The sequence below is a fragment of the Astatotilapia calliptera genome, chromosome 3, assembly GCF_900246225.1.
Source record: "Astatotilapia calliptera chromosome 3, fAstCal1.2, whole genome shotgun sequence".
In the NCBI taxonomy this organism is placed as follows: Eukaryota; Metazoa; Chordata; class Actinopteri; order Cichliformes; family Cichlidae; genus Astatotilapia; species Astatotilapia calliptera.
Window position 1 is genome coordinate 47960805 of NC_039304.1, and position 27949 is coordinate 47988753.

At 37.2% G+C, this 27949-nt stretch overlaps 1 protein-coding gene and 1 long non-coding RNA gene across 2 annotated transcripts in view; one reads left to right on the top strand and one right to left on the bottom strand.

The window, feature by feature from the left end:
• LOC113015217 (butyrophilin-like protein 2) overlaps positions 1-27949 on the top strand; it is an 81922-nt gene that overhangs the window by 1342 nt on the left and 52631 nt on the right. The window contains exons 2-3 of the mRNA XM_026157173.1: positions 4662-5003; positions 5245-5532. Of these exons, the coding sequence (XP_026012958.1) occupies positions 4662-5003; positions 5245-5532 (630 nt within the window). The remainder of the gene's footprint in view (positions 1-4661; positions 5004-5244; positions 5533-27949) is intronic.
• Positions 18955-19842, bottom strand: LOC113019616 (uncharacterized). The gene is made up of 3 exons (XR_003272059.1): positions 19786-19842; positions 19511-19588; positions 18955-19011 (listed from the first exon to the last, which is right to left on the bottom strand). It is a non-coding gene; the product is annotated as an uncharacterized LOC113019616 (long non-coding RNA).

Genomic DNA, 27949 nt, shown 5'->3' on the forward strand with positions numbered 1-27949 from the left:
AAGCGGGGAGGATCATCAAGGACTCCAGTCACCCCAGCCATAAACTGTTCAGACTACTTCCATCAGGAAGGAGGTTCTGCAGCATCCAGTCCCGTACCAGCAGATGGAGAGACAGCTTTTTCCATCAGGCCATTAGACTGCTGAACACTTCATAGACACCTCACCTTCACTTAACGGAACTTCAACATTATACACTCCATACTGTACATTAATGCCACTTGTTTTGCACATTTCCGACTGCCGACCTCTGTATATTTTATTTTATTTTATTTTACTTTATTTTATGTATACACACACAAACACATACACACACACACACGTTGATATAAATATTTAGTATACAGGGTGGGCCATTTATATGGATACACTGTAATAACATGGGAATGGTTGGTGAACATCCCTTCGGCAGATATTAGCTACTTACCCTTACAAACTCTAGCTACTGCAGCATCTCAACAAGGATGACCCAGATCTGTGCACAGAATTTGCAGAATGGGCAAAACAAAAATTGGAACAGGACCCTCAGTTGACGCAGAAGATTTTGTTCAGTGATGAGGCAAACTTTTATGTGAAGTTAACTAACACAACCACCGCTATTGGTCTGACACTAACCTACATTGGATGGATCCCTCCAAGACTGTTGGAACAACAAAAGTGATGGTTTGGTGTGGTATATGGGGTACAACAATAGTGGGTCCATTCTTCATCAATGGAAACCTCAAGGCCACTGGATATTTGAAATTGCTACATGATGATGTGTTTCCCTCTTTATGCACTGAAGCTGGCACGTTCCCTGAGTTTTTCTAGGAAGAGGGTGCACCACCACATTATGGGTACCAGGTCTGAGCATTCCTAGATGAACAGTTTCCTGGAAAGTTGGTTGGTCATTGTGGGCCAGTTGAATGGCCCCCAAGGTCTCCCGATCTGACCCCCTTAGACTTTTATCTTTGGGGTCATCTGAAGGCAATTGTCTATGGTGTGAAGATACGAGATGTGCAACACCTGAAACTACGGATACTGGATGCCTGTGCTGGCATTTCTCCTGTGGTGTTGCTATCAGTGTGTGAAGAGTGGAAGAAGAGGGTTGCATTGACAATCCAACACAATGGGCAGCACACTGAACACATTTTATAAGTGGTCAGAAACTTGTAAATAACTCATGAAAGAATAAAGTTACGTTGAAACCAAGCTCACCATTGTTTTTCTTGTGACATTACCAATAAGTTTGATGTGTCACATGACCCTCTTTCTATTGAAAAAACAAAAGTTGTATCCAAGATGGCCGACTTCTAAATGGCCACCATGGTCACCACCCATCTTGAGTTTGCCCCCCTCACATATACTAATGTGCCACAAACAGGACTTTAATGTCACCAACCATTCCCATGTTATTACGGTGTATCCATATAAATGGCCCACCCTGTACATATTCAGTAATGCGCATACACTCTTATATTTGTACATATATTTGTTGTTATAATCCTCAGTGTTAAGTCTAATTGTTGAATGTTGCCATTGTGTTTCTTAAATTTGTATAGTCTTAGTTTAAGCAGTAGGATCAAAGCAATTCCTTTGATCCCGAACACCTCTCCAACCACTCTGTGCTGGGGGAGGTTTTATTGTAGATACATCCTATCTGAAAGATCTGTTTCTTTTGATGTAAGCTTCCTGCGTTTACGACCCTTTGGTCAGCAGGAGGCCACACACACACACACACACACAACACACACACACACACACACACACACACTTACATACAGTGCCTTGTCTACGTAACCAAAGGGGGGTTGCAAGGGGAGGTGTTTTGTAAGCTATTGTTTGAAGTTTGTCAATAAAAGGCAGCGAGAGGAGGCCACCATTGGGGTCATTGTCGTGCTGGACACAGATGAGAGGCCTCCCTTGTGCAAGTAATGGATCGATCGACTGTCTTGTTTTCTTCATGATGAATAAGTCTCTAGAATTAGCGGGGTTTGTGGAAACACAGACCCAACACTCAGATTACCCATTCTTATATTTTGCTTGTTCTCATGTTATTGTATTGTATTTTGCACACCTCTTTTGCTTGTGAAGCTTGCACATAAGAATTTCACTCGCATGTTCTGTACCAGCGTACCTGCACGTGTGATGTGACAATAAAAGTGATTTGATTTGTTTGTGTCTGTGTGTGCCTGTTTGTCTGTGTCTATATCTCAGGTCCGGTCTTACACTCCACCTCTCTGGGAACATCTCAGGCCCTCCAAAGTATGGAGGCCTATCTCCCCCCAGCACGCTCCCTGCTGGTAGCTGATGCCCTCAGGTGTCGGTGCGTTTGGTGCTCTTGGTGTCCGGGGCTGGGCGCTCAGGTATGCACCTGCTCACTCCTGGTGTCTACTTGGTGGGGCCAGGCGCCCGAGGTCCGGTTGGGCCTCTTCCGGGGTGTGGGGGGCCCTCAGACCTCCAGCCTCTGGACCTACGGCTCGGTTCACTCTGGTGGCCCAGCCAGGTGGCTGCCGGCAGAGCCCGCGGGCACGTCGCTGCAGCCCCCTCTGGCTTCTGCTCTGTGGCTGCTGGGTAACCCCTCAACTGGGGCTCTCCTCAGCTCTTCCCAGGAGGGTGGCACAGATGCCCCTCTGGCGTGCTCATCCACACAGGTGTGCACATGGATGTTCACTGTTCATAGACACAAACTATACCTTTCTTGGCTGCTACCTCAAAGCACATTGTGCGCTGTCGGTCCTGCGTGCTGCACAAACACATTCAATATTTACTATTTACTGTTATTTACACTTAGCAAGATTAATGCAATGGTGTCATGTTTATTATGTTGCTCTCTTTTTTGCTTGTTTTCTCTTTTTTTCTCTCTCAACAGGTGATCTGGGAGAATTTTTTTTTCTTCTTAGGTGCCCTTTCTCACTGTCCATCTTCCCCTCTGTTTTTCTCTTCCTTCATCTTGCTTTCTTCCTTTCCTATCCCCCAGCAATGTCTGTCCCGTGTGTAAGAACTGAAAATAAAATAAATAATAACAACAAAGGTTGATCAAATGGACCAATACGGCAAGGCTGTGATGATCACAGGAACCCAGATCCCTGCTGGCACCACTGCTCACACTGTAACAGCTGGGAAAGGCTCCGGCACCCCTGTGACACTAAAATGGATCATTTAAAACACCCCTGAGTAGCTTATCAGTGTGTGTTCAAATATCAGTCCTGTACTGCCACCTTCAGTATGATAGTTGAGATAACACATAACATGTGAACGCTTCCCCCCTTTTTGAACACCATAAAGACAGATATGGTTTCAGCTTGACTATTTTATAACGGGCTCAAAGTTCAGCATTTGACACACTGTATACCTGATCGAACCAGATTCAACAATGAGTGTTAACCTGATAAATTAATATTTTTCCAGCATTATACTTTGATTAAGAAGAACTTGAGCCTATTTTTTTCCATAACTCTGAGCATATATGAGGGATCTGCAGTTGATAAGCCAAAGTAAGTTCAGGCCGCAGATTAATGATTTTCAGACTTCACCTTATAGTCTCACACAACTTTCCACAGGTAAGTCTCTTTCAAATTCTGTATTTAGTGTGTTTAAGTTCTACATGCTTTTCTGATGTCTAGTTATAAAGTCTAATTATAGTATAATTTATTTCACTGTCATGAATAGATCTTTGTAAATGTTATCAAATGTTTTAGAAATGAATCACCGAGATTTTAAATATTTGACTGGAGAGCAGAAAAGAAAGTTTTTATAGTTAAAGTATACTGTAGAGGTCTGAGCAGAGATATTCTATTGAATAACTCAGTACAGTATCTATGAAAAGTCATACAGAGAACAGAGATAGCACTGATCAAAGGTTATTCTCTAATGTGCAATTTGGCACTAATGCAAAATAATGGGTTTGCTTTAACCAACAACTTTATGTCTGTTGCTTTAACTCTGGAGTTACTGGAGAGCAATAACATGTTAAGTGAAAGTCATGTTGATGACCTCATGAAGGTAGTTAATATACTGAAATAACATCTAAAATGTGTTTTTAGTCTTGAATAAGTTGATTTTAGATATGAAATGAACAAATTATTATTATATTAATTAACTTTTGTGGCCACACTTGATGTATTTTCAGAGGAGGATGCTTCCACAGATAGATGCCCTCTCCCTTTCTCCAGTCAAAGTCTTCAGTATTTTCATTTTCCATCTTCTAATATACCTAAATAAAGGTAAGTTTGATGTTACATGCATTATATCTTTTATTATCATTGGTGCTAATGTACTCACTTTTTGTGCAGCAAGACTGTATAAAAACCATACAGTTATTACAAAATGGTGCAAATTTGTTACATTTGGTTGAATTGTAATTTGTACTTTCATGCTTTTTTTTTGTTTCCTGCCTGCATTTTTTTTATTTAATTCTTTAGTGAAACATAAGTTTTTGACATTTTTATGGTAGCCAAGATTTTAAAAAAATAAAGACATATAATGCTATATGCTGAGTATCATCTTTAAGTTTGATATATGCATTCACTCCTGCTGCAGAAATTAATAAACACTTCTTTCTTTCTTTCTTTCTTTCTTTCTTTCTTTCTTTCTTTTCTTTCTTTCTTTCTGTCTGTCTGTCTGTCTGTCTGTCTGTCTGCCTGCCTACCTACCTACCTACCTACCTACCTACCTACCTACAGCGGAGTCTCAGGTGGTTGGTCCACATCAGCCAGTAATTGCATTAGTTGATGATGATGTTATTTTACCATGTCACGTGGAGTCTGCAGAGGATGTGACAGCTCAGATATTGGAGTGGACACGATCTGACTTGAACCCAAGATTTGTCCATGTGTGGCGATCCGGTCAGGATCTGGTGAATACAAGAAATCCTTCATACAGGGGAAGAGCATCACTGTTCATCAATGAACTGAAGCGTGGAAACATTTCACTGAAACTCTCCAGAGTAAAACTCTCTGATGAAGGAACCTATGAATGCAGCATTCCTTTAATGGAGAAAAAATATTTTGTTAATCTTGTGGTTGGTAAGTAGATACACGTCACATGTTCATGGTGTAGTGGATTTAGTTACAGTGAAAATTAATATTTGTGCAGGATGAGGAAAGATTTTATCCCAGAAATGTTTATTTATTACCTTTACAAAGAGAAAAAAACCAAACAAATCAGAATTTTGCAATAATAATAATTTCATAATTGTGAATTACTGTACAAAATGTTTTTTTCAACTATTAATATCTTTTTTTTACTCTTTTTGCTCAGCATCAGATGCTGCCACCTCACCTGTCATCAGTTTATCAGGGATTGACAAAAACAGAGGAGGAGTGGTGTTACAGTGTGAGTCTGCAGGATGGTATCCAGAGCCTGAGCTGCTGTGGTTGGACGCTGAGGGAAACCTCCTCTCTGCTGGACCTACAGAGACCCTCAGAGGTCCTGATGACCTCTATACTGTCAGCAGCAGAGTGACTGTGGAGAAGAGACACAGCAACAACATCACCTGCAGAGTCCAACAGAGGAACACCAACCAGCGCAGAGAGTCACACATACATGTTCCAGGTTCAAATTATATTATTACATTTATGATAGAAACACTTTGAATATCTGAAGTCCAGTTTTATTGAAATGTTGTGTTTTTTATGATTTCAGAGGATTTCTTTAACATCCTGTCCAGTTCTCCCTCAGTCACGGACACGTCGCCTGTTAGTTTGGCTCTTTGCATCATCTTGTTAATTTTATCAGTTGTTGTTCTTGTACGTAGAAAGAGGAAACACATCAGTAAGTCACTGGTTAATTATTCTTTACCGCTACTATGAATCAATGTTTTCATTGAGACTCTGATGAGAGTTTTAATATTATAATCCAAGTTTTGGCATTTCCTTCTTATTTAATTTTAATTTCAAAAAGAGACCAACAGAAGGCCCAAGGATCACATTGGAGATTTTCAAGTTTCCACGGACGAAGACAGAGAGAAAGAGCAACTCAATACGAAGGTAAGAGGAAAAACTGAGAAGCAGAATTAACTTGTGAGTAGATAAACACACAATATCAAGATGTTCATTGGTTTTCAGGAAATTGAATACTAATCAAACAAAATGTTACCATCGATTTCTCACTTAGATAGGCAATATTTATGCTCAGTATATCTTATTCAACACAATTTTATAATGAAACATAAAAATAAGAATATCAGGTTTTAAAACAGAACCCTAATATGAAAAACAGGGCTAAGTGTAAACGTTTTGACCTTGTCATTGTGTTTTATATCATTTGAGCAGATCTACTGATGTGGTTGTAAGTAGTGTTGGGCTCATACTGTAACTCACATTACACTTTAAAGTAATGTGTTAAATTACTTATCACTTTGAGTGAGTAATCTGTTACACCATGTGTTATATTACTTTTGTGCTGTCCATAACAAGGCCTGAAACGCACTTTGATATAATTACCGTTTAACAACATGAACCTCGACAGCAGTCGCACAGAGTGACATAAACCTTCATCTTAACAACATCAGAAGTACAGACAATCTGTATTAGATGTACAGATTCTAGGGTTAAAAAATACTGTTATGTGATTACTGGAAAGGTAATTAGAAAAGTAATGTTTGACATTACTGTGCTACAGCAAAATGTAATGTGATTACACTAATATTTTACAAAGACATGTGTTAGACCAAACCCTGATTATAACTCTGGTAATTAAATGGTGTTTATTATTCACTTTATTCTCTCTTTCTCTCCTTCCATTTATTATTTTTTATTATCGAATTATCACCCCTGTTTAGCTGTAATGTAAAGTACTAATGTCATGTTATCCACATTACAGTTTTTCTCGATTGGTTTGGCTCATTTCTTGAAACCGAGATGACATTCTCAAAACCATAAGGTCATTTGGCCAAACAGTCTTACAGTTCTGCCCAACATTATAGCTCACTAGCAAAATCAAATATCCTTCTCCAAACTCTTCGTCCATGCTTCAAAAGCAGATTCCTTTCCCATATAAAAGGTCAGTACAGTCAAAATAGCACAGATCCTTCTCAATTGCCTTGGCATATGTGCATTCATTTAGCACTAGGAAGGCCCAGGCTTCTACCTTTCTACCTTTAAAACCCGCCACCAGCCAAATGGCTGGTAGGCTTTTAGCTAAGCTTTAGCTTCAGCCAAGTGGAAGCTAAATTGGCTAGTCATTCATATGTATATTAGGTTGTTACCTGGGAATTCTGGAGGGAGGGGAGTGGGGGTGTGTGATTGAGGGCGTGGGGGAGCTGCTAAAAGCTGTGCACAGTCACCAACTTGGAGTGTTTCAGTTTGCCGTCTTAGGGAGGACATTTTTACAAATAATAATAAAAAGTGAGAGTACATTCCAACATTTTCAGCAATCACTCACAATCCTGGCACTGCCATGGTATCTGTAGTCTGCATTTACCTTGGCTTGGCTTCCTGATCAATTGTCCACTACCAAAAGGAAGCCAAGCCCTGTGATCACACCCTGTTTTGTTGTAAAGGATGACAGGGCTTGATCAGTCGTCCATTGTGGCATCGTCCATTGTGGCATCAATGTGATCACACCTTGTTTTGTTGTAAAGGGTGACAGGGCTTGATCAGTCGTCCATTGTGGCATCAATGTGATCACACCCTTTTCCCATCAAGTTTTGGGTGGCCTGCGACCTAAAATCCAAGTACATTTGCAATGTCTTCCCATATCTTGGCAAGGACCCCAATCGTCCCACTGGGGAGAGACTTTCTGAAAATGTAGTAATGAGGCTGATGGAACCATTCCTAGACAAGGGCAGAAATGTTACCATGGACAATTTCTTCACATCGCTTTCACTTGCGCAAAAACTTCTTGGACGGAAAACCACCATCCTCAGCACAGTCAACAAGATTCGCAGGGAAATTCCTCAATCCACTAGACAGACAGATCGCAGTGAATTCACCACTCAGGTATGTTGCAGGTCTTTTGTGGTTCTATGTTTATGTGTTTCATTGTGTGTAAAAGGGCTATGGAAATAACAATTTATCTTATTTCTTAGGTGTTTTCAACCTCTGCTGCCACGTTGACGGCGTATGCGGCCAAACGGAAGAAGACAGTCTATATTCTTAGCAGCATGCACAGCGTGGTTCAGACTGATAACACTACCAAAAGGAAGCCAAACACGGTCACCCTTTACAACAAAACAAAGTGTGGCGTGGATGTGATGGACCAGATGGTTCGGGAGTACACTGTCCGCAAAGGAACACGGCGCTGGCCAGTTGCCGTGTTTTATAACATGATTGACATGGCAGCACTGAATGCACATGTGCTGTATCAAGCATGCACCGGGACGAAGGAAAGACGGGTGGACTTCCTGGTGGAGCTTGCAAGAGAGTTGGCTCACTCTCATGTAGCTGCGAAGAAGGCAAGAAAAGAACAGTTGCTTCGGACACAACCCTCCACACCGAGCCCTGGAAAAAGAGCCATGTGTCAGGTCAAACACAATTGCAAGAACAATCATGCCACTGTGCGATGTGTTCACTGCAACAGATACACATGTGGTAAATGCAGACTACAGATACCACGGCAGTGCCAGGATTGTGAGTGATTGCTGAAAATGTTGGAATGTACTCACTCACTTTTTATTATTATTTGTAAAAATGTGTACAAATGGTTGGTTTTTTGTACCGTTTTTATCAATAAATCTCAGCAACAAAGGACATACACCCATGTGTGTTGATTTCTCCCTAAGATGGCAAACTGAAACACTCCAAGTTGGTGACTTTTGGAGATTATTTCCCTGGATGATTGAGAATGCATCAAACTGAAACACTCCAAGTTGGTGACTGTGCACAGCTTTTAGCAGCTCCCCCACCCCCTCAATCACACACCCCCACTCCCCTCCCTCCAGAATTCCCAGGTAACAACCCAATTTACATATGAATGACTAGCCAATTTAGCTTCCACTTGGCTGAAGCTAAAGCCTAGCTAAAAGCCATTTGGCAACTCTCCGGGTTTTATAGGTAGAAAAGCCAAATGGCTGGGATCTGGGCCTTCCTAGTGTTAGTGCTTTTGTCAAAATAACCTGGATGGTTTAGCACAACACCATGAATCCCCTGCAAAAGCTCATATCTCTCCCAAAAGAGTTTATCCATGTGTCAAAACTAATTATCCTTCTCATATAAATAGTCAATGCCCCCAAAATGCATTATACCTTTGGCATTGTTTAAGCACTGCAAGTCAAAATGCTTAGACGTTTTGTCACTGAGGCACAGGTCTAGCAACAGAATACCACTATGAATAAAACTAAAAGATTTTACAGTAAAATCAGCCTCCAATAAACCACTCATACTCAAGGAAACTGTAAACATTTTTATTCGTACAAAGAAATGTTAACATTAGAGAACATACTGTGAAAAGAAAACATATACAGGATTCTGTAAATGTGAACAGTCATAAACACAAACAAAAAACAAAAAAAAACAAAAAAAACTCTAGCCTACCATACTGTAAATAAAGTTTCAGAACTATAGTACAGTAATATTTTCAGTGGTCGCCATTGTCACCCTCTCTTTCCTGGCCACCATCCTCATCCCCCTGGCCATCGACGCGCTGCTCTCTGTCAGAGTTTCTCTCAAATGGTACCCTGTAAATCTGTTTCATGGTCATCTGATGTTTCTTCAATACCCGGTCTATTGTGGAGATGCTGATAGAGTTTATATTTTGGAACATTACATTGTCTAGCAGGATTGCATTACGAATCTGTCTCAGTGTGATAGCATTATTTGCAATGACCATGTTGCATATTTCTCGTTCTTGTTGTTCATTTTGAAGTTTTCTTCTGCCACCCACTTGAGGCTGTCGTCCAATCCTAGACATACAAGTCAAAGGTCAACACTGTAAATTTGTTACAAAATGAGTTACCAATGTAATTGTACTGCTGTTTTATGGTACTAAAAGTGTGATGCACTGCACAGTGACCGGAATACTATTCACAGTATTTTCTCCATTTTTTTTTTGTCATTTTTATAGTATCATATAACATCACATGAAGATATTACAGTACTCTAGGCCTACACACACACCAACACTGAATAGTTCAATAACATAGTTCTGTACCTGTTTTCCCTGCGAAAGGTTTGGATGATGGGGGAGACTGTAGACCGAGGCACATTAGGCTGCACTCGGCGACCTGCCTCTGCCATTGTGAGGCGATGGTTTATAACGTGGTCAATAAGGGACATCATGGTGCCTCCGTGCTCCTCGGCCTCTTCCCCCTATTCCTCCACGCATTCGCACTCCTCCTCTTCCTCTTCTTCTTCCTCCTCTTCCTCGAGCAGGAAGTTGCTGTTGTACTTGGTGAGGTGCTTCCATGTTCACACTGCAAATGAAACTGGCCCCGGGCAGCAGTCATAATCATAGACAACACCTGTCAGGTATCTAAACAACCTGTTTGATTGGTCATCTGAGATGTGGGAAACTGCTCCTTCGTTAGTTCTAATTTCACCTGATTGATTGTCAAGTACTGTCATAACTTTATCAAATGTTCCAAGATATTCTTTCATGGTATTATATCTTTGACTAATTTTGACAGTTGAACAGACAATTGTGCATATGATGACTTACACAATGAAACCATTCTGATATGTTTTGGAGTGAGTAACCATTTCACTGAAAAATCAACTAATCAGTTTAGATCGCCAAGATCTATTTATTTGGAAAATGTGCTAAATGTGGGCTCATTGTGCTAACTGTAGCTACTTGTACATAATCATTTGAAAAGAAGCACAGAGTCACTTGAGACATGTACTAAAGCATTTGCAATTTGATAAAACCAATGAAAAATGACTTTCTGTTGTGAACAATTGCAAGGTGGTTTGGAGATCTGTTGTGAACAATTGCAAGGTGGTTTGGAGATTTGTCCATGTTATTTTGAGAATGTCATCTCGGTTTCAAGAAGTGAGCCAAACCAATCGAGAAAAACTGTAACTTAATATGAATTTGAAAAACTGTATTATCTTGTAATCTCTGCCATCTCTCAATGGAAGTTGCCAATAACTTCAAGGCAGCAGCTCCAGGAGGAACAACAGAGGAGGGAGGATGCTGAAAATAAACATGGCGACCTGCAGAATGATAAAAAAAAGGTTGATATTTGTCATTTGTTATATGTTTTGTGTGTCTTTGTCTATTAAAAGCTGTGATGTCTCTCCCTCTTGTCTGCAGCTGGAAAATGAGCTCCAGGATGAGAAGAAGAGGAATGTGGAACAAGAAGCAAAACTCAACGAGGTACATTTTTCAAATATTTTTTTTCATCTTTTTTTGATCTTTTTACATTTAATACTAAAACTGTTACTAAAACATATTTACAACTTAAATAAAATGTTATTATTTTTGTGTCTTAAACATGAACATTTCTTCCTTCTGGTCTTTCTTCATGTAACATTTCACCTGCAGTTGGAGAAGAAGAATACTGAAATCCTCAATCAGCTCCAGCAGGAGAAAGAAACATTAGAGGAGCTGAAGAAGCAGCTGGAGTCCAAAAATCAGGAGGTTTGAGTTTCAGTTATAAACATCCTGAATTTACTGACCCCAAACTCTTTATCTCTGTATTGTAAAGAGTTATGGAGGAAACTTTATAAATTAGAATAAAATGATCAGGCTCTTAATTCTATATAGTACAATCATTCAATTAATCACTCACATATAAAAAAATATGTTTTTTCATCTCATCTCTCTAATTTTATCTTCTCAATTGCAGCTTTCTGACAGCATCAGTGAGCTTAACAGGGAGAAAAGTATGAGGGAGAGTGAAATAAACACCATCAGGGATCAGCTTGAGTCCAACAAACAGGAGGTTCATTTCATCATTTGATACTCAGCTGTCTGTCACTGTCATATGAAACATATTTAAACATGTCCAGCATGTTCTTCATCTGCTAAATAATTTTTCATCACTGGTGGAGAACCTTATTGTCTCCAGGATCTAAAGGATCAATTCTGCTCCAGCTTTTTATTGAGCCAAAAAGCACTGCTGTTTCAAACAGAGGTTATGTTAACCAGTTATAGAGAGAAAGGACCAGGGGAGCACAGAAAATTCATAGAAATATCACCACTTGCCTCAACATTGACATAATTTAGAGCAAACATGAATTATGCAGCTTGCTGTTGTTCATTTTGTTGAATTACAGCTGTGCGTCAGGCTGCTGTGTGACACATCCTGCAGACATTATGTGCATGTTTTGCTGTCTTTGAAGGTGCAGCTGATAGAGAGGAGCAGAGACACTCGTGTGAAAAAGATTGACCCTAATCTGAGCGTCATTTATTGCATCAACTCACAGTTCATTATGCTGTAGAACACATTACATGTATTTCAATATTAACTCTGAGGCACTGTGGTTGGAAACATGTTCTTCACAGTGTGAAGCTTCAATAATTTTGTCACTTTTATCAACAAAGCGCTGCAGAAACATCAACATCTGTCTGACTTTATTTCTGACAGATGATCAAATCTGAGATGGAGAAGGATGAAATCATTACGAAGCTGAGGCAGACGATCCTTACACTGGAATCAAAGGTCAGTGGAAGTATCTGAGTATACAAAGATCATCATGGACATATGTGATGGCTGTCATACTCCCGATGATCATAGACCGGCACACTCTGTGTGTACCTCTCTGTGACTTTCTGTAAAGTGGTTGGTAGCACAGCAGCTGAAGTGACGTGTTTAATGTGATCAACCTGCTACTTTCTGACTTTCTGTTGAGAAACAAGAACAAGAAACAAAACGTGTTAATTTAAAAGAGGATTTCATTGTATTATGATCTTTTAAAAGAACATGTGTGTAGTCTGTTCTTATGAGTCTTTTTCCCTTTTTCTTCAGCTCCAGGAGGAGAAAGAGAGAAGGGAGAAACCTGAGAAACAAGTTCAGATGTTGCCAACTGAAACAGAGGTTTGTGTTTTTAATTTGGTCATGAGCCACTTACCTGTTGTCAGCTTTGATCTCTATCTTTATGACACTAACCAAGAAAAATTAAACCATCAATGACAACAAACGTGAAACAATAATGGAATCAGATTACTAGTGACAATGAAATCCAGTGTAATTAAGCAATATATAAATCAAGATTAGTTTAATGTATTTGTTGTCCTTTTAATCCAGTTTGATAAAGGTTTGATTTTTTGAATTTATGTTTGAATTCTTTCCCCCAAAAAGATGACAGCCTCCCTTAATTACAGGTTTACTGACTAATGTCTGATCAAATCTTTTATTTTATAGGCAGAACTTAAATATGATTTAAAGGGTATTTCCTTATAGGTTTTGAAGAGGTAAAGAGTAAAGAAAAGGATGCTTTTAATTTCAACAGGCAAATTTAGTTATTTGTTTTACTTTATTTACATTCGTTCTTTCATGTCTCCCATTTTCACTTTTTTCATGTCTTTTAATGTGCAGTTAAAGGAAAAACATTCTGAAATGAAAAATCAGCTCCATCAGGAGAGAGAGAAAAGGCAGCACATTGAGAGGAAAATGGAGAAACTAAAGGAAATATTTAAGTTCAAAACGCAGGAGTTTCATCTTATCATTATCAGTTTCTGAAATATGAAGTGCTAGGAAGGAAACTTTAGTAATGTAATCTTTATTTTATAAAACTGTTTTGTTAATGTGCAATTTCTACACACTGAAGTTGATAAAGAAATCAATGATTTCAATAAATGTATGACATAAAAATGTTTCCATAGTAGATAAGCCTGAAATATTGAAAAAGGGGATAAAAGAAGAAAGAAAAACAAAAGTCACACATCTTAAGAAAATCTTTCTCAGTTTAATGTAAAGTGCTGGAAGAGAAACAATGGTAACAAATGTCTGCACATCTGACTGTTTCTGTACACTGAAACAGATGAAAAGTACAAATTTTACTTTTCAATTAATAAAAATATTTTTATTGTAGATACCAAACCCATAATTAATACGTACCAATTCTTCAGCTGAGTGATGCAGTTGTAAACCAATGTTGGTATAAAGGAGTATTATTATTAATATTTTGATATAATGAAAATAATTTAGACTGTGTCATGTATCTAAGCAGTGTCTGTAAAGCATTTATTTAAATGCACAATGATATGCTCAAAGCGAAATAATCAGAAACTTAAAAGCACAAGAAAACTAAACTAGGAAACATAGCACACTATTCAAGATCAAAGCAATAATACATAAAAGAAAAAGTCTAGAAGACTAAACACTGGGTCAAAGACCATGACAGCAAGTGTATAATCTGGTCTCATGAGTCTTTTTATTCAACTCCAGGAGGAGAAACAGAAAAAAGAAGAAACTGAGAAAAAAGTTCAGACCTTGCCGATCAAAGCAGAGAAGGTTTGTGTTTTTAATTTGTTCACCAGTGAGGAGCGCACACGTATTATTTATTTAGGTTTGAGAAAAAGAACTCTAATTACATCAGGTCAGGAAATCCAACGCCAACAAAGAAAACAACCATTTATTATTAATTAATGATCTGATTAAATGTCAAATAATATTAAAGAAATGTCTGTCTACTTTAAGGAAGAAACAAATCTAAAAAAAATTCAAATTCAAATTCATTGTTAATTAATATATTTCACCAATTTTTAAAATTTAAACTATTGGCATCTGTGACTGTGGTGTGTAATTACTCGTGTGCCTTAAAAACAGCATGTCTCACATTCCTTAATGCTTCTGACTTGCAGATTTCTCACATCAAGAGTCCGTCCAAGCAGAAGAAAAAGAGACTGAAGGAGCCTCAGAAAGAAGTCAAGGCACAGCCCAAAGATCAGTGCTGTGCTTTCTGATTTGATTTTTATTTTTAAAGAATTAGTTTAAATTTATGTTTACATCAACAGCTGGTGAGACAAAGCAAATTGCAAGGCACCCATATGTGTATGTGTGTGTACGACAGAGAGCAATTTTAAAATGTGTAACTTTAATGCTGTTATATGCACCAACTGGTCGCAGCAGATGGCCACCCCACCCTGAGCCTGATTCTGCTCTGATTCAGGTTTCTTCCTGTTAAATGGGAGTTTTTCCTCCCCACTGTAACCAAGCACCTGGACTCACATGCTTTTTTTTTTTTATTGTTGGGGTTTTCTTTGTATTATTGTACGATCTTTACTTGACAACAATGTTCCCTCTAATTTTTCACGTGTCTGAGCGAACACACAAACTCCCTGAGCGATCCCTTGGACCACTGTGAGCGACATCAGACGTGTGCACTGTGGTCACGCCGGCATCGAATCCATCCAAGTTACATGGTTTATTAAAATAATCAAATTACAGCATTTACGTTTATGTTAGACTACTTTTAATTAACTGCTTTAGCCCACTTACAATGAAAATTTAAAAAAAAAAATCTAGTCATTGTAGTATGTTAACACTATTATATAACATTATATTAACACATTAATTATAATATAATATAATTATAATAACACTAGTATAGTATTATGGAAGTAAAAATAACTTGAACTCCAATTTCGAAAACACAACTTAATTTTTTTTTTTTTTTTTTTTTATAAAGCTCTGACTTGTATTATGAGTCTGTGGTTTGGGAGAGAGTCCTGTCTGCAAAATACAGTATATAATGACCAATGTTGGGCAATTAATTATATAGTTACTTCTTCAAAAAAGTTACTCAGTTTGGCAAACAAAGTTTTTTGCAGCTATTTTTTTTTAAATGCAGCCAAGGCGTTTTTAAATAAACATTTCAAACTATTTACAGAACAACCAGCTGTTGTGCATCAAATCTAACGCCACACAAATTATTTGTGCCACTCCAAAAGTAATTTCTGTCCACTATGAGATAAAGGAGAACAACAGCCTGATACCTGCAGGCCTGACAACAGGAGATGTATCACTCCTGTAACACCTGTAACATTCAGCAGTCGCCTCATTGTTCTGACACACACAACAAAACTACACTACACACTAACTACACAAGATTTGCGCTAAACGTCTCAAATCTCTCACATCTCAAAGCACCGCCGTCACTCCTAAAACTTCCCCCCGTTTCTTAACAACTAGATGCCACGTTGCCATATCATTTTTTGATTGGTCGAATGGTACTTTTTTTGGACGAATAGGAAAGGGAGAGGAGGGTGGAGTTTGTTTTTGCTCACAGGCTCAGAGTGCTTTCAAGCCTTTTTTCTTATAAAACGCAGTTTTTACCGTTTCTTCCCGCAGTAAATATGAACAACGATAGTATTCAGCAAGGAAACCAAACATTGCAGATATTTTTATCATACCTCTGGTTTTACGTGGCCCATCAACATGATTTAAAAACTGGTATAAAGTTCACACTTTTTCCATCAATTGTTCCGTCTGTCCTGCTCACATCTCCAATGGTTTACATGTTGTCATTAACGTGGCTTCACTTCACATCAGCCGCTTTGCTAGCTAAAAGACCGATGTCAGCACATAAGGACGCTGTCATAGCCTGTCAACAACGTTGATTAGCTGCGTATATACGAATGTAAATCGCATCATTGGCTGGACTATGGGATAAGGTGGCATCATTCTAACCCCATACAGGAGCAGCCAGTCACTCACTGACTAACACTGAAAAACAGAATTGTTAAAAGTATTAATTTTAATTTCAATTCAGGTTAGATTTTTTTTTGTGCGCAACGCAGATTTTCTGTGCGCAGAGACCGTGCCAGCAGTGCACAATTGCGCACGTGCGCAGCTTAGAGGGAACATTGCTTGACAACATAATGAACTTTGACTTTGCTATATAAATAAAATTTAATTGAAATGAATTATATCTAAATGTTGTCATTGTGATTGAAATTTATTTTATCTGTTGATCACATGTTTTAGTTTTATCACTTATGTGTCACTTTATTCTATACATGTGAGATAGCATTCAGTTTCAGCTTTATAGCACACCCTGTTAATCATCGTGACAAAGTTGGAGACACTCAAGCGCCGACCATATAGAACAACAAGTAGAACAATCAAACTTTCCTCTCGTCGACATCAGGGGAAGGCTGCAGGTCCCATAAAGGTAAACAAAAAAATATACTCTCAAAATTACAGTTACAATTTTATATACAAACATTTTTCTTGTTCTTTTTCAGATTTTCAGCACAGCTTTAAATTGAGAACTCCTCCACTTTTGGAGTCAGGTGTCACTGCCCTCTGTGGCCTGTAAGACAGAATAAAATATCATGAAATAAAGATGTACATGTCCTTTACTATCCCTTACATATAGCTTAAAGCCCAGGCTTTAGTAAGCAAAATTTACTCTAGAGGTAACAAGACAAGTACATAACTTCACTCACACCCTTACACCAGCACTAGTCTGATCCACTACAGACTAATAAGACATCTGTTTTAGGCCTAGCACAATTACTTGGCCACTTCACTGAAAGTATACATGACAGCCACTGCAAATTGAATGCATTTCTCAGAATGGAAGAGGCTAACTTTCAAAATAAAGAATATACATTAATTTTCAGGTCTTAAGCCACCACTCATTCCTTTATATTTTACTAGGAAATTGAAACTGGAAATAAGTGCAGCAATTTATTGAAATATGCAGTGTAGAACCCCCAGAACGCCAAACCTCTGAAAACCACCAGGGGGAGCCCTTTTGATCCCACCCTGCAACATCAGCAGTACTGGTTGTTTTACAAGGTCCTTTCTTGAAGGAGAAGTTAATTTTCACCATACTTCTTAGCAGCCACTTTATTGATATCCAAACATGATTTATCATCTTTGTGATTTTGTGGCGTTAAACATGTTCCAGTACTTCCAAGGGTTGAAAACCAGGACATACCATTGCAAAGAAGTGAGGCGTTCTGGATATTCCTGGATGATGACTCGTACTCAGTGTTATGTTGTAGCTTTTTCATGACCAGATTTTTTGGGGTGTATTTGGTTTGACGTTTCATTTGTATAAATTGTGATGTTTGCATTTTTCTAAAACATTGCACGTCACTGACTAAAGAATTTATAGAGCATTTTTGTAAACTAATGTTATACTTTTTATTCATGGATTCAAGTGAGAGTAGAGTTTTTAACAGTTTTGGATGAGAGGATGTTGTAAAATTATGCCTTGCGTCTGTCTAATAGCCAGGAATCCCTGAGTGCATGAATCTGACTGAATGTATGTGCAAATGTTTGCATGCCCATCAGAGGGAGTTGTTCACTCTGTGTGCTCTTTTTAGTACTAATTTACATTTCTTTTAGCAAAAACTCCAAACTTGGCTCAATTCTAACTTGTCAGCTTTGGTGATTTGGTCTTCTGTCATTTAACTTGTGACAGTAATTTTGACTGCTCAAATAAATAAATAAATAAATTTGGAAAGAAAAAAAGAAATCGTGTCATATTCCTTTAACTCAAGAACATAAATGACAAATTCAATTGTTTTTAAATGAACCCTCAGGCATAGAACCTTAATGCTGTCTTTAAAAAATGTTCACATTGATCCACATGATAGATTTAAAAGAAATGACAGCACATTTCCCTGCATTAATGTGTTACACTGCGTGATGACAGCTAACCTCTGACATTGATATACAGGGATGTTATACTATAACAATTGTTTACAGTAAGTAGGAATGGCTTCTGAAGGCCAAAGACCAGTAGTCTTACAATCCGGATGGCGGAATAAATATCTTCCTTGACTGTGAAGCCTGGGCCTTCACCTCCTCTGGAAGTCACTGTGGAGCTCAACAAGTCTGATTCTTCTGAAAACAAGAAGATCACTTGTTTTACTTTAATGGAGAAAAGATACAATAATCTGAGAAGATTTAAAAAAAAAAAATTGAGCGAATTCTTTTTTTGAAAATATTTCAGAAAAATTAAAGAAACTAAGAATAGATGAACAGTTTTGACTGGCATTTCAGTTTAACATCTTTAGTGACAGGATAAAGTTAAAGTTATTATCTTACAGTGGCTTTAAATAGTAATATGATTTAAATGTACTGGCATCATTTTGAAAAGATCTAAAATGTAATAAAATCAAGATACTAACCTGGCTGGCAACTGTGTTGGGCCCCACGTATGGTTAAAGTGGAGTACACAAGTTCATCTGAAGAAAAAAAAAAAGCTGTATATAACATAACCAGTTATAAATACATATATTACCGGCTGAACTTTTGTGCTTTTTCTGTCTGTGGATTTATGCTGTGGTTTGACATAAGACATGTTCAGATTAGCACAAACACCAGATGGGTGGAAAACAAAACCCTGAATATAACACATCGAGAGAAGGTAAAAATATCCCGCATGTATGCAGCACATCTCAAACGTTACATGATGATGCTACTGCTGCCAAATTTGACTCTCGTAATTCTCTGAGGTCAACCTGTTATAAATAATAAAAGTATTTCAGTATCTCAAAACAAGCAGTGCATGTTTTAAAAAAGTGTTATTAATTTAGACATACACATTTTATGTTTGTCACACTGAGATAAAAAAAAATTATGCCAAAGGCATATACAACAAAATACAAAGAACCGCATCTTTCTAGCAATTTAAAAACAAAAATCAGTTGACACAATGACACTATTTTGCTCCAAACTACTGACCTGCTGTATTGGCTTCAGCAGAGTGTGATGTGCTTGTTAGTATCCTTTGTAAAAGCGATGAACAGAAAACAAGAAATCCTGACATGAACAGAGACACAGAGAAAGAAGATGGATTAAAGCTTATCATTCCAACATGACTATGTATATACGCAAAACAGGTGATTTCAAAAGTTAGAGTTCTAGCAGTAAATATCAGATTATCAAAAAAAAACACCTCTATTTTGCTTTGAAATGAAAGAAAATAAAGAAAAAACAGTAACAAACTTAATATTTACCTGCTGGATTGGCTTCCATTGAGATAGACGCTGCTGTTGTTCTCCTTTGTAAAGGTGATGAACAGAAAAGCAGAAATCCTGAAATGAACAAAGATACAAGAAAGAATATGAATTAAAGTTTAGCTTTTTATCATGACAAAAAGTCAGAAAAAAAAGAAGACTAACAGTCATTCATACAACCGTTTTCTGTTTAGTGGTTGGTCGCTCATTCCTCATCAATACTGTAGTATATAATTTCCTCAACCTCCTATGTGGACATCACATTTTGGATTGTCTAGACCACAATACTAAATTTTGCTCTACAAGGGCCTGATATCCACTTACGAGGATATTATACTTCCACTGTTCTACAGAAATTTAAAACAAATGCACTAACATGTGGATTTCATTTTTCTCAGAAACAAATATCAGGTAATTATTTGTTTTTACATTCATTAGGTCCCAATCAGCCCAAATAGCAAAGAGAAATTGAAAATGCATGCCATGAAAGAGTTCAGGTTTTAGGAGGGTAAACATGTGGGCATGTAAGATTTTATTAAAAAGTTAAAACTAAAAAACACTAATTTACAGAAAAAATGAGTTACAACACCCTTTGATTAAAGTTGTAAGCCAATATAGCAGTGAATTAAAAATAAGTAATCTATTGCAGTAATCTAGATACTAGATTACTACATGTTTCATACTTTGTGTTTATTTGAGTCTTTTGCCTACAGTTTATTAGAGGTAACAGTCATTTTTACCTCTGCCTTTCCCCGTATGAAGAAATCGACCCAGCAGAGTCACCAGTATCATGATCAAAATGATGATGGCAGTCCAAAGCAGGGCGATGACATATTTGTAGTCAGAACCATGAGGGCGAGTGTCTTCATGAGGCAATGCAGGTAACACTAGACACAGAATGTTTTTGTATTTATAAATTATACATATTGTAATAAATTAACAGAAAGAAACAAGCATTTTTAGAGAACATTTGTTCCAATGAATATAAAGCATTCGCTCAATCTTCTTATAATTCCTTATTTATTTATTTTTTGTAGTGAAAAAACAAACAAACTGAACTTTTCTTCCAAGTTTCAAATTACTAGATCTGATTATGTGTCTATTCATTTACATTATTTTTCTTAAAGCCTAATAACGAGGTGTATCTGTTCTAATTGAAACTGATATGTTATTATGACTCACCTTTCATGGGCAGCCAGCTTTCCGGTGACTCTCCAACATGAGGGATGCTGCACTTGTAAAGGCCTTCATTCAGCTTGGAAAAATTGTCAATATTTATCCTTTGTACAGCTCTTTTTTCCAAGATGACATCATATTTGTAGAAAAATGCAAAGTTGATAGAAGTCGTCTTAGTTCTGCAGAGAAGAGTAACACTGCTGCCTTCAAGCACAGCAAGAGCCGGACTGTCCAGGATCACTGAACCACCTAAATATTTATAAAACATGATAATTTTTTTTTTCTTATGTGCACTCCTTGTGATAATCTGAAAAGATTATTGAAAATTTAAGTGCGATAAAGAGATATAATAAACTACTACACAACATTACAAGGTACAAGAACATACAGATAATCGTATTAAAACCCTTAAGAAGGTATTCGCAACTACCAATGGGATGAAAGCGAGTGCAAATCTATATTTTTTTCACCAATAAATAAGTTATAAATATACAAATCAATGAATAAATGAAAAACAAATTGATTTGCAGTATAAACCAGCTGTGATACACATACCTGTGACTGTGATGTTGATAGTATTACTTGACTCTCCTCCTTTAGCCTCACACCAGTACTCTCCACTGTCTCCTTGATAGACTTTATCAAACACACAGGAGGAACCCGATGATGTCTTCTTTGTTACACATGCTGGACTAAATGCTTCATTATTCCTAAACCCTCTCAGCTGAGTGGAGCCATCACAATGCAAAGACACAGATTCATATTCAAAGTGCTGCAGTCTGTTTGGAGTAACACGAGGGACAGCTGCATCTGAAATTAAGAATATTATTAGTTACACAGCCGACTGTTAAAACTGAAACTGTGTAAATGCTTCTTTCAAACTAAAATGCCTTCTGGTATTATTTAGTAAACCAAAATTAACAAATCACTTTACCTAAAAATAATAATGAGATGTTTTAATGAAAAAGTAAAAATGGAGGATCCTAAATGATATTGTAAGCACATACAGAACATGTTTTGGCTCTTAACATTGTTTATAAAACAAGAATGAATGAGTTCTAAATAAATTAATAAATTAAAAAGAATAAACAAACTCACCCTCATCCCAAGTGCAGCTTTTCTGAACTTGTGTTCCCAGCAGAATAAATTCAACCATTACTTGAAAAACAAAAAAAAAACTCTTGATGTTTGTCCTCAAAAATTATCAACTGGTCATATAAACTCATACAGAAACCTGAGACTAGACACTTACTCATCCTGAAGCACAGAGTTGTGACTGCCATGTTGTTCAGTTGACTGAGCATCAGGCTGAAATACAGCTGAAGTATTTGAGAGTTTCCTCTTCCTGTGCAGAGTTAGAGTCACGCTCACTGTAACCTCAGTCTATAAACAACCACAGCTGAAGTTTATATCGTCCTTTACATGTCATCACTTACTGTATTTACTCATCTCAAGAACAGGCTTTAAGTGAAGGTCATATTTTCTAAGATGATGAACTTACAGTTTCACTCTAAAGAATAAATGGCATGGAAAACTGATTTAGGCCACTATGATAATTAGTTCTTTAATTTTGAGAGCCCATTTTTAGCTTTTGAGCCGTGGACATGTAGCATAAATGGAGAGTTCAAAATGATGACGTCTCTGACTTTCTAATGCCATGAATTTAAGCTAATACTAATAAGCTTGCTTAGAAAGTGTATCCATGAATTTAACCATAGTATAGCCATAAAACATACTAACACTGAACTATAAAACCAGTGCAGAGACTTTGTGATTGGCCTGATATAATTAACTATGCTGCATTTTTAACCATATATTATTATTGCAGATAATTAAATGAAAATTCCATATAAGTTAACCAAGATCAGAAACACTGCAGATCTTAATAAATTAGGGTGAAGGAAGCAGACAGCGTTTTGCTAAAAGTACCTGTGCTGGGACACCTGTCAATTAAAGGTCACATATCTTACTTTGGAAACAAGGAAATGATACACCATTTTTTTTGTTTTTTTGTTTTATATATGACTGTATATATGATTTAATTTTTCTGTGAGGTTTATCTTGTTTTTGGAGCCAGCCTTAATAAACTGCGGTACTTCAGTCTTGGCTTTATTTTTAAACACAGGGGGGTTTTGCTTGGACCTCAATGATAAAAAATAAGGAAATGTACCATTATACTGGACAAGTGTCCTCTTTAAGTATTCCTTGTGCATCACTGGACAACTTTCAGTATATCTGCTATTTTTTGAATATCTTGGCAAATTTCTTTTAGGTTCCTGGCAAATGAACAAACCGTTATCTCAGTGTATTAGCCCAATGTGGGGTATATGTTATTGATTAGAATTATTAAGCATGTATTTAACATAACCAAACCAATGATCGAGATACCCATCAAGGGTTTCAAACCCAGTTACAAACATGTTTGTATCTTAAATAATCTCAGTGAGTACATATTTGACGACTTCATGTCTTTAGTTTTCTTACAAAACCAAACATCAGAATTTGATCCTTAATGAGTTACCAAGTTAAAACAAAATTGTTTTAATGTAACATATACACAATGGAATTCAGTCATATTTTGAAGCATACAGTTTTAACAAAAGCTACTATAGAGTGAGATGCAGGGTACAGTGCACCAGTCTGTCACGGGGCTAACACAGAGAGACAGACAACCCTTCACACCTATGGGCAATTTAGAATAACCAATTAACCAAACCCCACTAACTGCATGTCTGTGAACTCTGGGAGGAAGCTGTAGTACTTGGATAGAACCCACACAAATATGAGGAAATATGTGAACTATGCAGGCAACTGGATAGTGTAGTGGTAAGACTGCACACTTTTAGAGTGGGAGTTGAAGGTTTAATGTCACCCGGTATCCAGTAAGGGTCCTGGCTACACCCCCCATGCTAAAACCAAGCCCTGGAATGGTACGGCTACCTCTGCAGCCTGTCCATAGCTCAGCATACCTTTGGCAACTAGGATAGGCTCCAGTCCACCCCCCACAACCCCGAATTGGATAAGTGGAAGAGAATGGATGTGTGTGTGTGTTTTGTTTTGTTTTTTTTTTTGTTTGTTTCACATGCAAATGTTCACACATTTACATTACATTTAATGTCATTTTGAGATTCACACGTGATTGTTTGTTACTTTAATTAAAATTCTTACTCTCAATTTAAGACTATATCTTTCTGCGTCACAAAAGTTTGAGCCAGGTTGTAAAAGAGAGTACATTTAAGTCTGAAACGTAATGCAATACCACTGATTAAAAGACAAATATTAACACTGCAACCCAAAGGGACAATTTAAAAAGTGCAATTTTGGTGGAGTTCACGACAGGTTGACCATTTTAAGACTGTAGGCTGTCACTTTATTTGGGTGCCTTTGAACATTTTTTGTTCTGAATTTCTGTAACTACAACATTAAGTCCTAAAAGGAATAGTGCACTGTGTGTGTGTGTGTGTGTGTGTGTGTGTGTATTCCAATATTAGGAAAAATATCAAAAATAATAATGTATAAAAGATTGGCAAAGCTGATAAAACACTTTCTATGTAAAGTACAAGTATGTTAAAATACAGAACAAGACTGTCATGTAAATATTCAAATATATGGAGATTTGATTCCTTAAGATATGATACAACCAGTTCTGTTTGGATTCCAGCTTTATTCTGTAGATGGGTGTTTATACACTCAGTGATAAAAACACACAGGTTACTTGATTTTCAGTTGGCTTCACTTGGTCCTTTGACATTCGTAGTCTCTCTCTTTGACAAAATTAATTCCACTTGGTTTTAAAGGACTGAAACACTGGAGGTCTGAAACTGCCTTTGATATGAGTCAGGTTCTGATCTGAAAAACAAGTCAGAAAATTACACAAGTTATGAAGAAATAACATTTTAAATATTGAAATGTTTAAAGGCTTATTGTCAAGTCTTACCAGTGCTCATGGCTGAGTAAACAGCTACAGTCTTAAGGTCATTCTTTGCTGTTGAAAAAAAAAAGACTGACATTTTATCTAAAGACAACATATCAATTACAATATGACTTTAATATAGTTATGAATGTCTCCAATTTTATCTAAAATTACATACAGCCATCTATTATTAATCATCACAATTAGAACCCAAAGCAAGTAAGTCATATTGCAGTATTGTTACGACCCCCTCTGCTAGGCGACAGGTGGGGGGAAACATCCTCCCGAAATCAGAGTAAATGAGGGGTTTTATTGCAAATGTTAAACTGAAAACCAACAGGGCTGTTCAACAGACCACCGGGCAAATAATTAATACACATTAAAAAGAATAGGCAAGAATAAAAACTAAGGGTTAACTAAGGAGAGCCAGCAAACACAAGACTCTAGTAAAACTAAGGTCAGCTGTATATCAGAGTTTACAAACAGAGTTCAAATATTAGGCAGACGAGGAGACCACTGCATGTTCACATCAGAGCAACAGTTCCCCACAGTGTGAAGAAGCTTCAGCCTTTTTATACTCCCAGGTGCGGACAATCAGCCAGTCAATTGGTCTTGGAGTGTTATGGGATCTCCAGGCAGCCAATCGTCCACGAGTCCTGGCACACTTAGAATTGCATAAACAAAAGGGCAGTCTCACTTCCTCCAAGGCCCAGGGCCGTAACAGTATATATACATATATATATATATATATATATATATATATATATATATATATATATACACATGAATTTAACTGGATACTGTTGCCCATTATTGTTGAATAGAGTCGCCCCTCTTTTCACAGAAAGTATACAATAGCTGCATAACAAATTTTTACTGGCATGATTAAAGTTCTTTCACCCTTGTTTGCAGTCTTATATATATTTTACCTATATCTCTTGTACAGTGATATAGTCCCATCAATAATAGTGGTAGAGCAACCAGGTAAACACAGATGATAATCCACAGTGGGGACGGATAAGAGGAATGACTTTGAGTTGGTTGATTTTCTTCTTCAGACACTGAAAAAAAGCATAAAATAAATCAGGTTTCCACATAATCAGTGCATTTTCCTGTATGTGCATGTGTAAAACTGAACCCTGAATTATGAAGGTAGTTTCAGTATAAGATTGTTTATATAGGATTCAAATATCCTAGCAAGGCTCATGATTGTTACACTGTATGTTAATTTTCTTGTTTTGTATTGTTTTTCCTCATTCCTTAAATGTCAGTGAGTTAAAAAGATCTAAATCTTGTTTGTGCATGTTTCACAAATAACTTCTGAAACTAGAGTAGTAATTCATACATTGGGATGACAAAATCGTACTTATTCTGGATGATATCTGGACTATACGGTGTAAATCAGGGGCATGAAACAGGGTCCAGGGGTTGAATCAGCCCAGTGAAGACTCAAATCCGGCCCCAGTTTTGGAAAATGTGAAGGAGTGCATAGATTTTGATTTGTAAGATGTATTTTTGATAAAGATTGTACCTTGTAATATATCGAAGTAATTAACTAACAGATAAAGAATTAAATGACACGAAAGCTCCTGTTTCTCCCCTGTCATTGAGTCTATTTATTTATTTATTTATTTATTATCACAGGACATTTTGAACTATTATGACTTTTTCTGTAATTTTGTAGTTTCACTGCTCTGGCAAACTTAAGATTAAAGTGGTCTGTATGTGTCCCACGATCTAAAAAGAGTTTCACATCCCTGTTGTCAGCAAGAGCAACACAAAAGAAAATCTAGATTCTGAGCAGTATAGTAAAATGTTGCATTATTATTTGTTTATACCTCCAAACACATGTTTTTGGATAGCCAGCCAGCTCTGTGGTGATTCTCCCAATCCAGAGAGAGTACACCTGTAAAGTCCTTCATCAGATTTTGAAACATTGCGGATGGTAATGTATCCTTTATAGCCGGTTTTGAATAAAAGTCCACACTTATAAAATTCAGCCACAAGTTCAGCCGAGCTTTTCTTCTTTATACAGCGCAGAGTCACACTGTCTCCCTCCATCACAGGCAGAACAGGACTCTCTAAGATCACAGAACCAGCTGAAGAAATTGCATCAAATGTGAAATTGAATCAAAAAACACCACAAACAAAACAACCAGTTACTGATATTAATAGAGAATCATTAATGACATTAGTTATCAGCAGTATTTCATCTATGAGTTGCTAATGCTCTATAGTGGTCAGCTTGAAAATGTTTTTGTAAATAAATTTTCTCTTCCTCTTTGAATGTGACTGAATATTCTAAGACACTTGCAGACTTTATGAATTACCATTTAAAGTAAATATCATTTCAAATGACTAGAACACTTGTTTATTTTTCAGTGTATAATGGGATTGCACATTTTTTCTCCGTACCGGTCACATTAATGTTGATAATGCTGCTTTTTAGTCCTCCTTCATTTTCACACCAGTATCTCCCGCTGTCTGATGAAAGTGCAGGGTTAATGGTGCTTGACCCAGCTGATGTTACCCAGTTGGAAATGTTTGTTGGAACTGCTTCTTGGACGTCCCTCATCACTTTCCACACAGATGAGCCATCAAACTCACAGTTTAAAGTGATGGATTCATATTCAAAAAACTGCAGTCTGTTTGGAGAAATACGAGGAAAAGCTACACCTGAGGGATATGGACGAGGAAACACATTAGCCTTTTGTCATGATTTCCTGTTTTAAAATTTTTCTCCCTTGCATCTTACCATACTTCAAATGACCAAATGAACTCTCCCGAGTGTGTGCAACCAGCAGAACCAACACATTCATCACTGGTGAGATAACACAAGCCAACAGATAAACCATTAAGACTTATTTTATACAGCACATAACCCACTTACTGATAAAGTGTGATCTGGTAAATGCAACATATTCTTTGCAGTTAGGAATGATGGGTGGTTAGACAGCACCGACTTTGTTTTGTAAATATAATTATGGCAAAGTACTCACCCAGTCTAATGCAGATGCCTGTAAGTTCCATGTTGTCTTGCTGGTGACTCTGAAGATCCGAATCATAAACGTAACA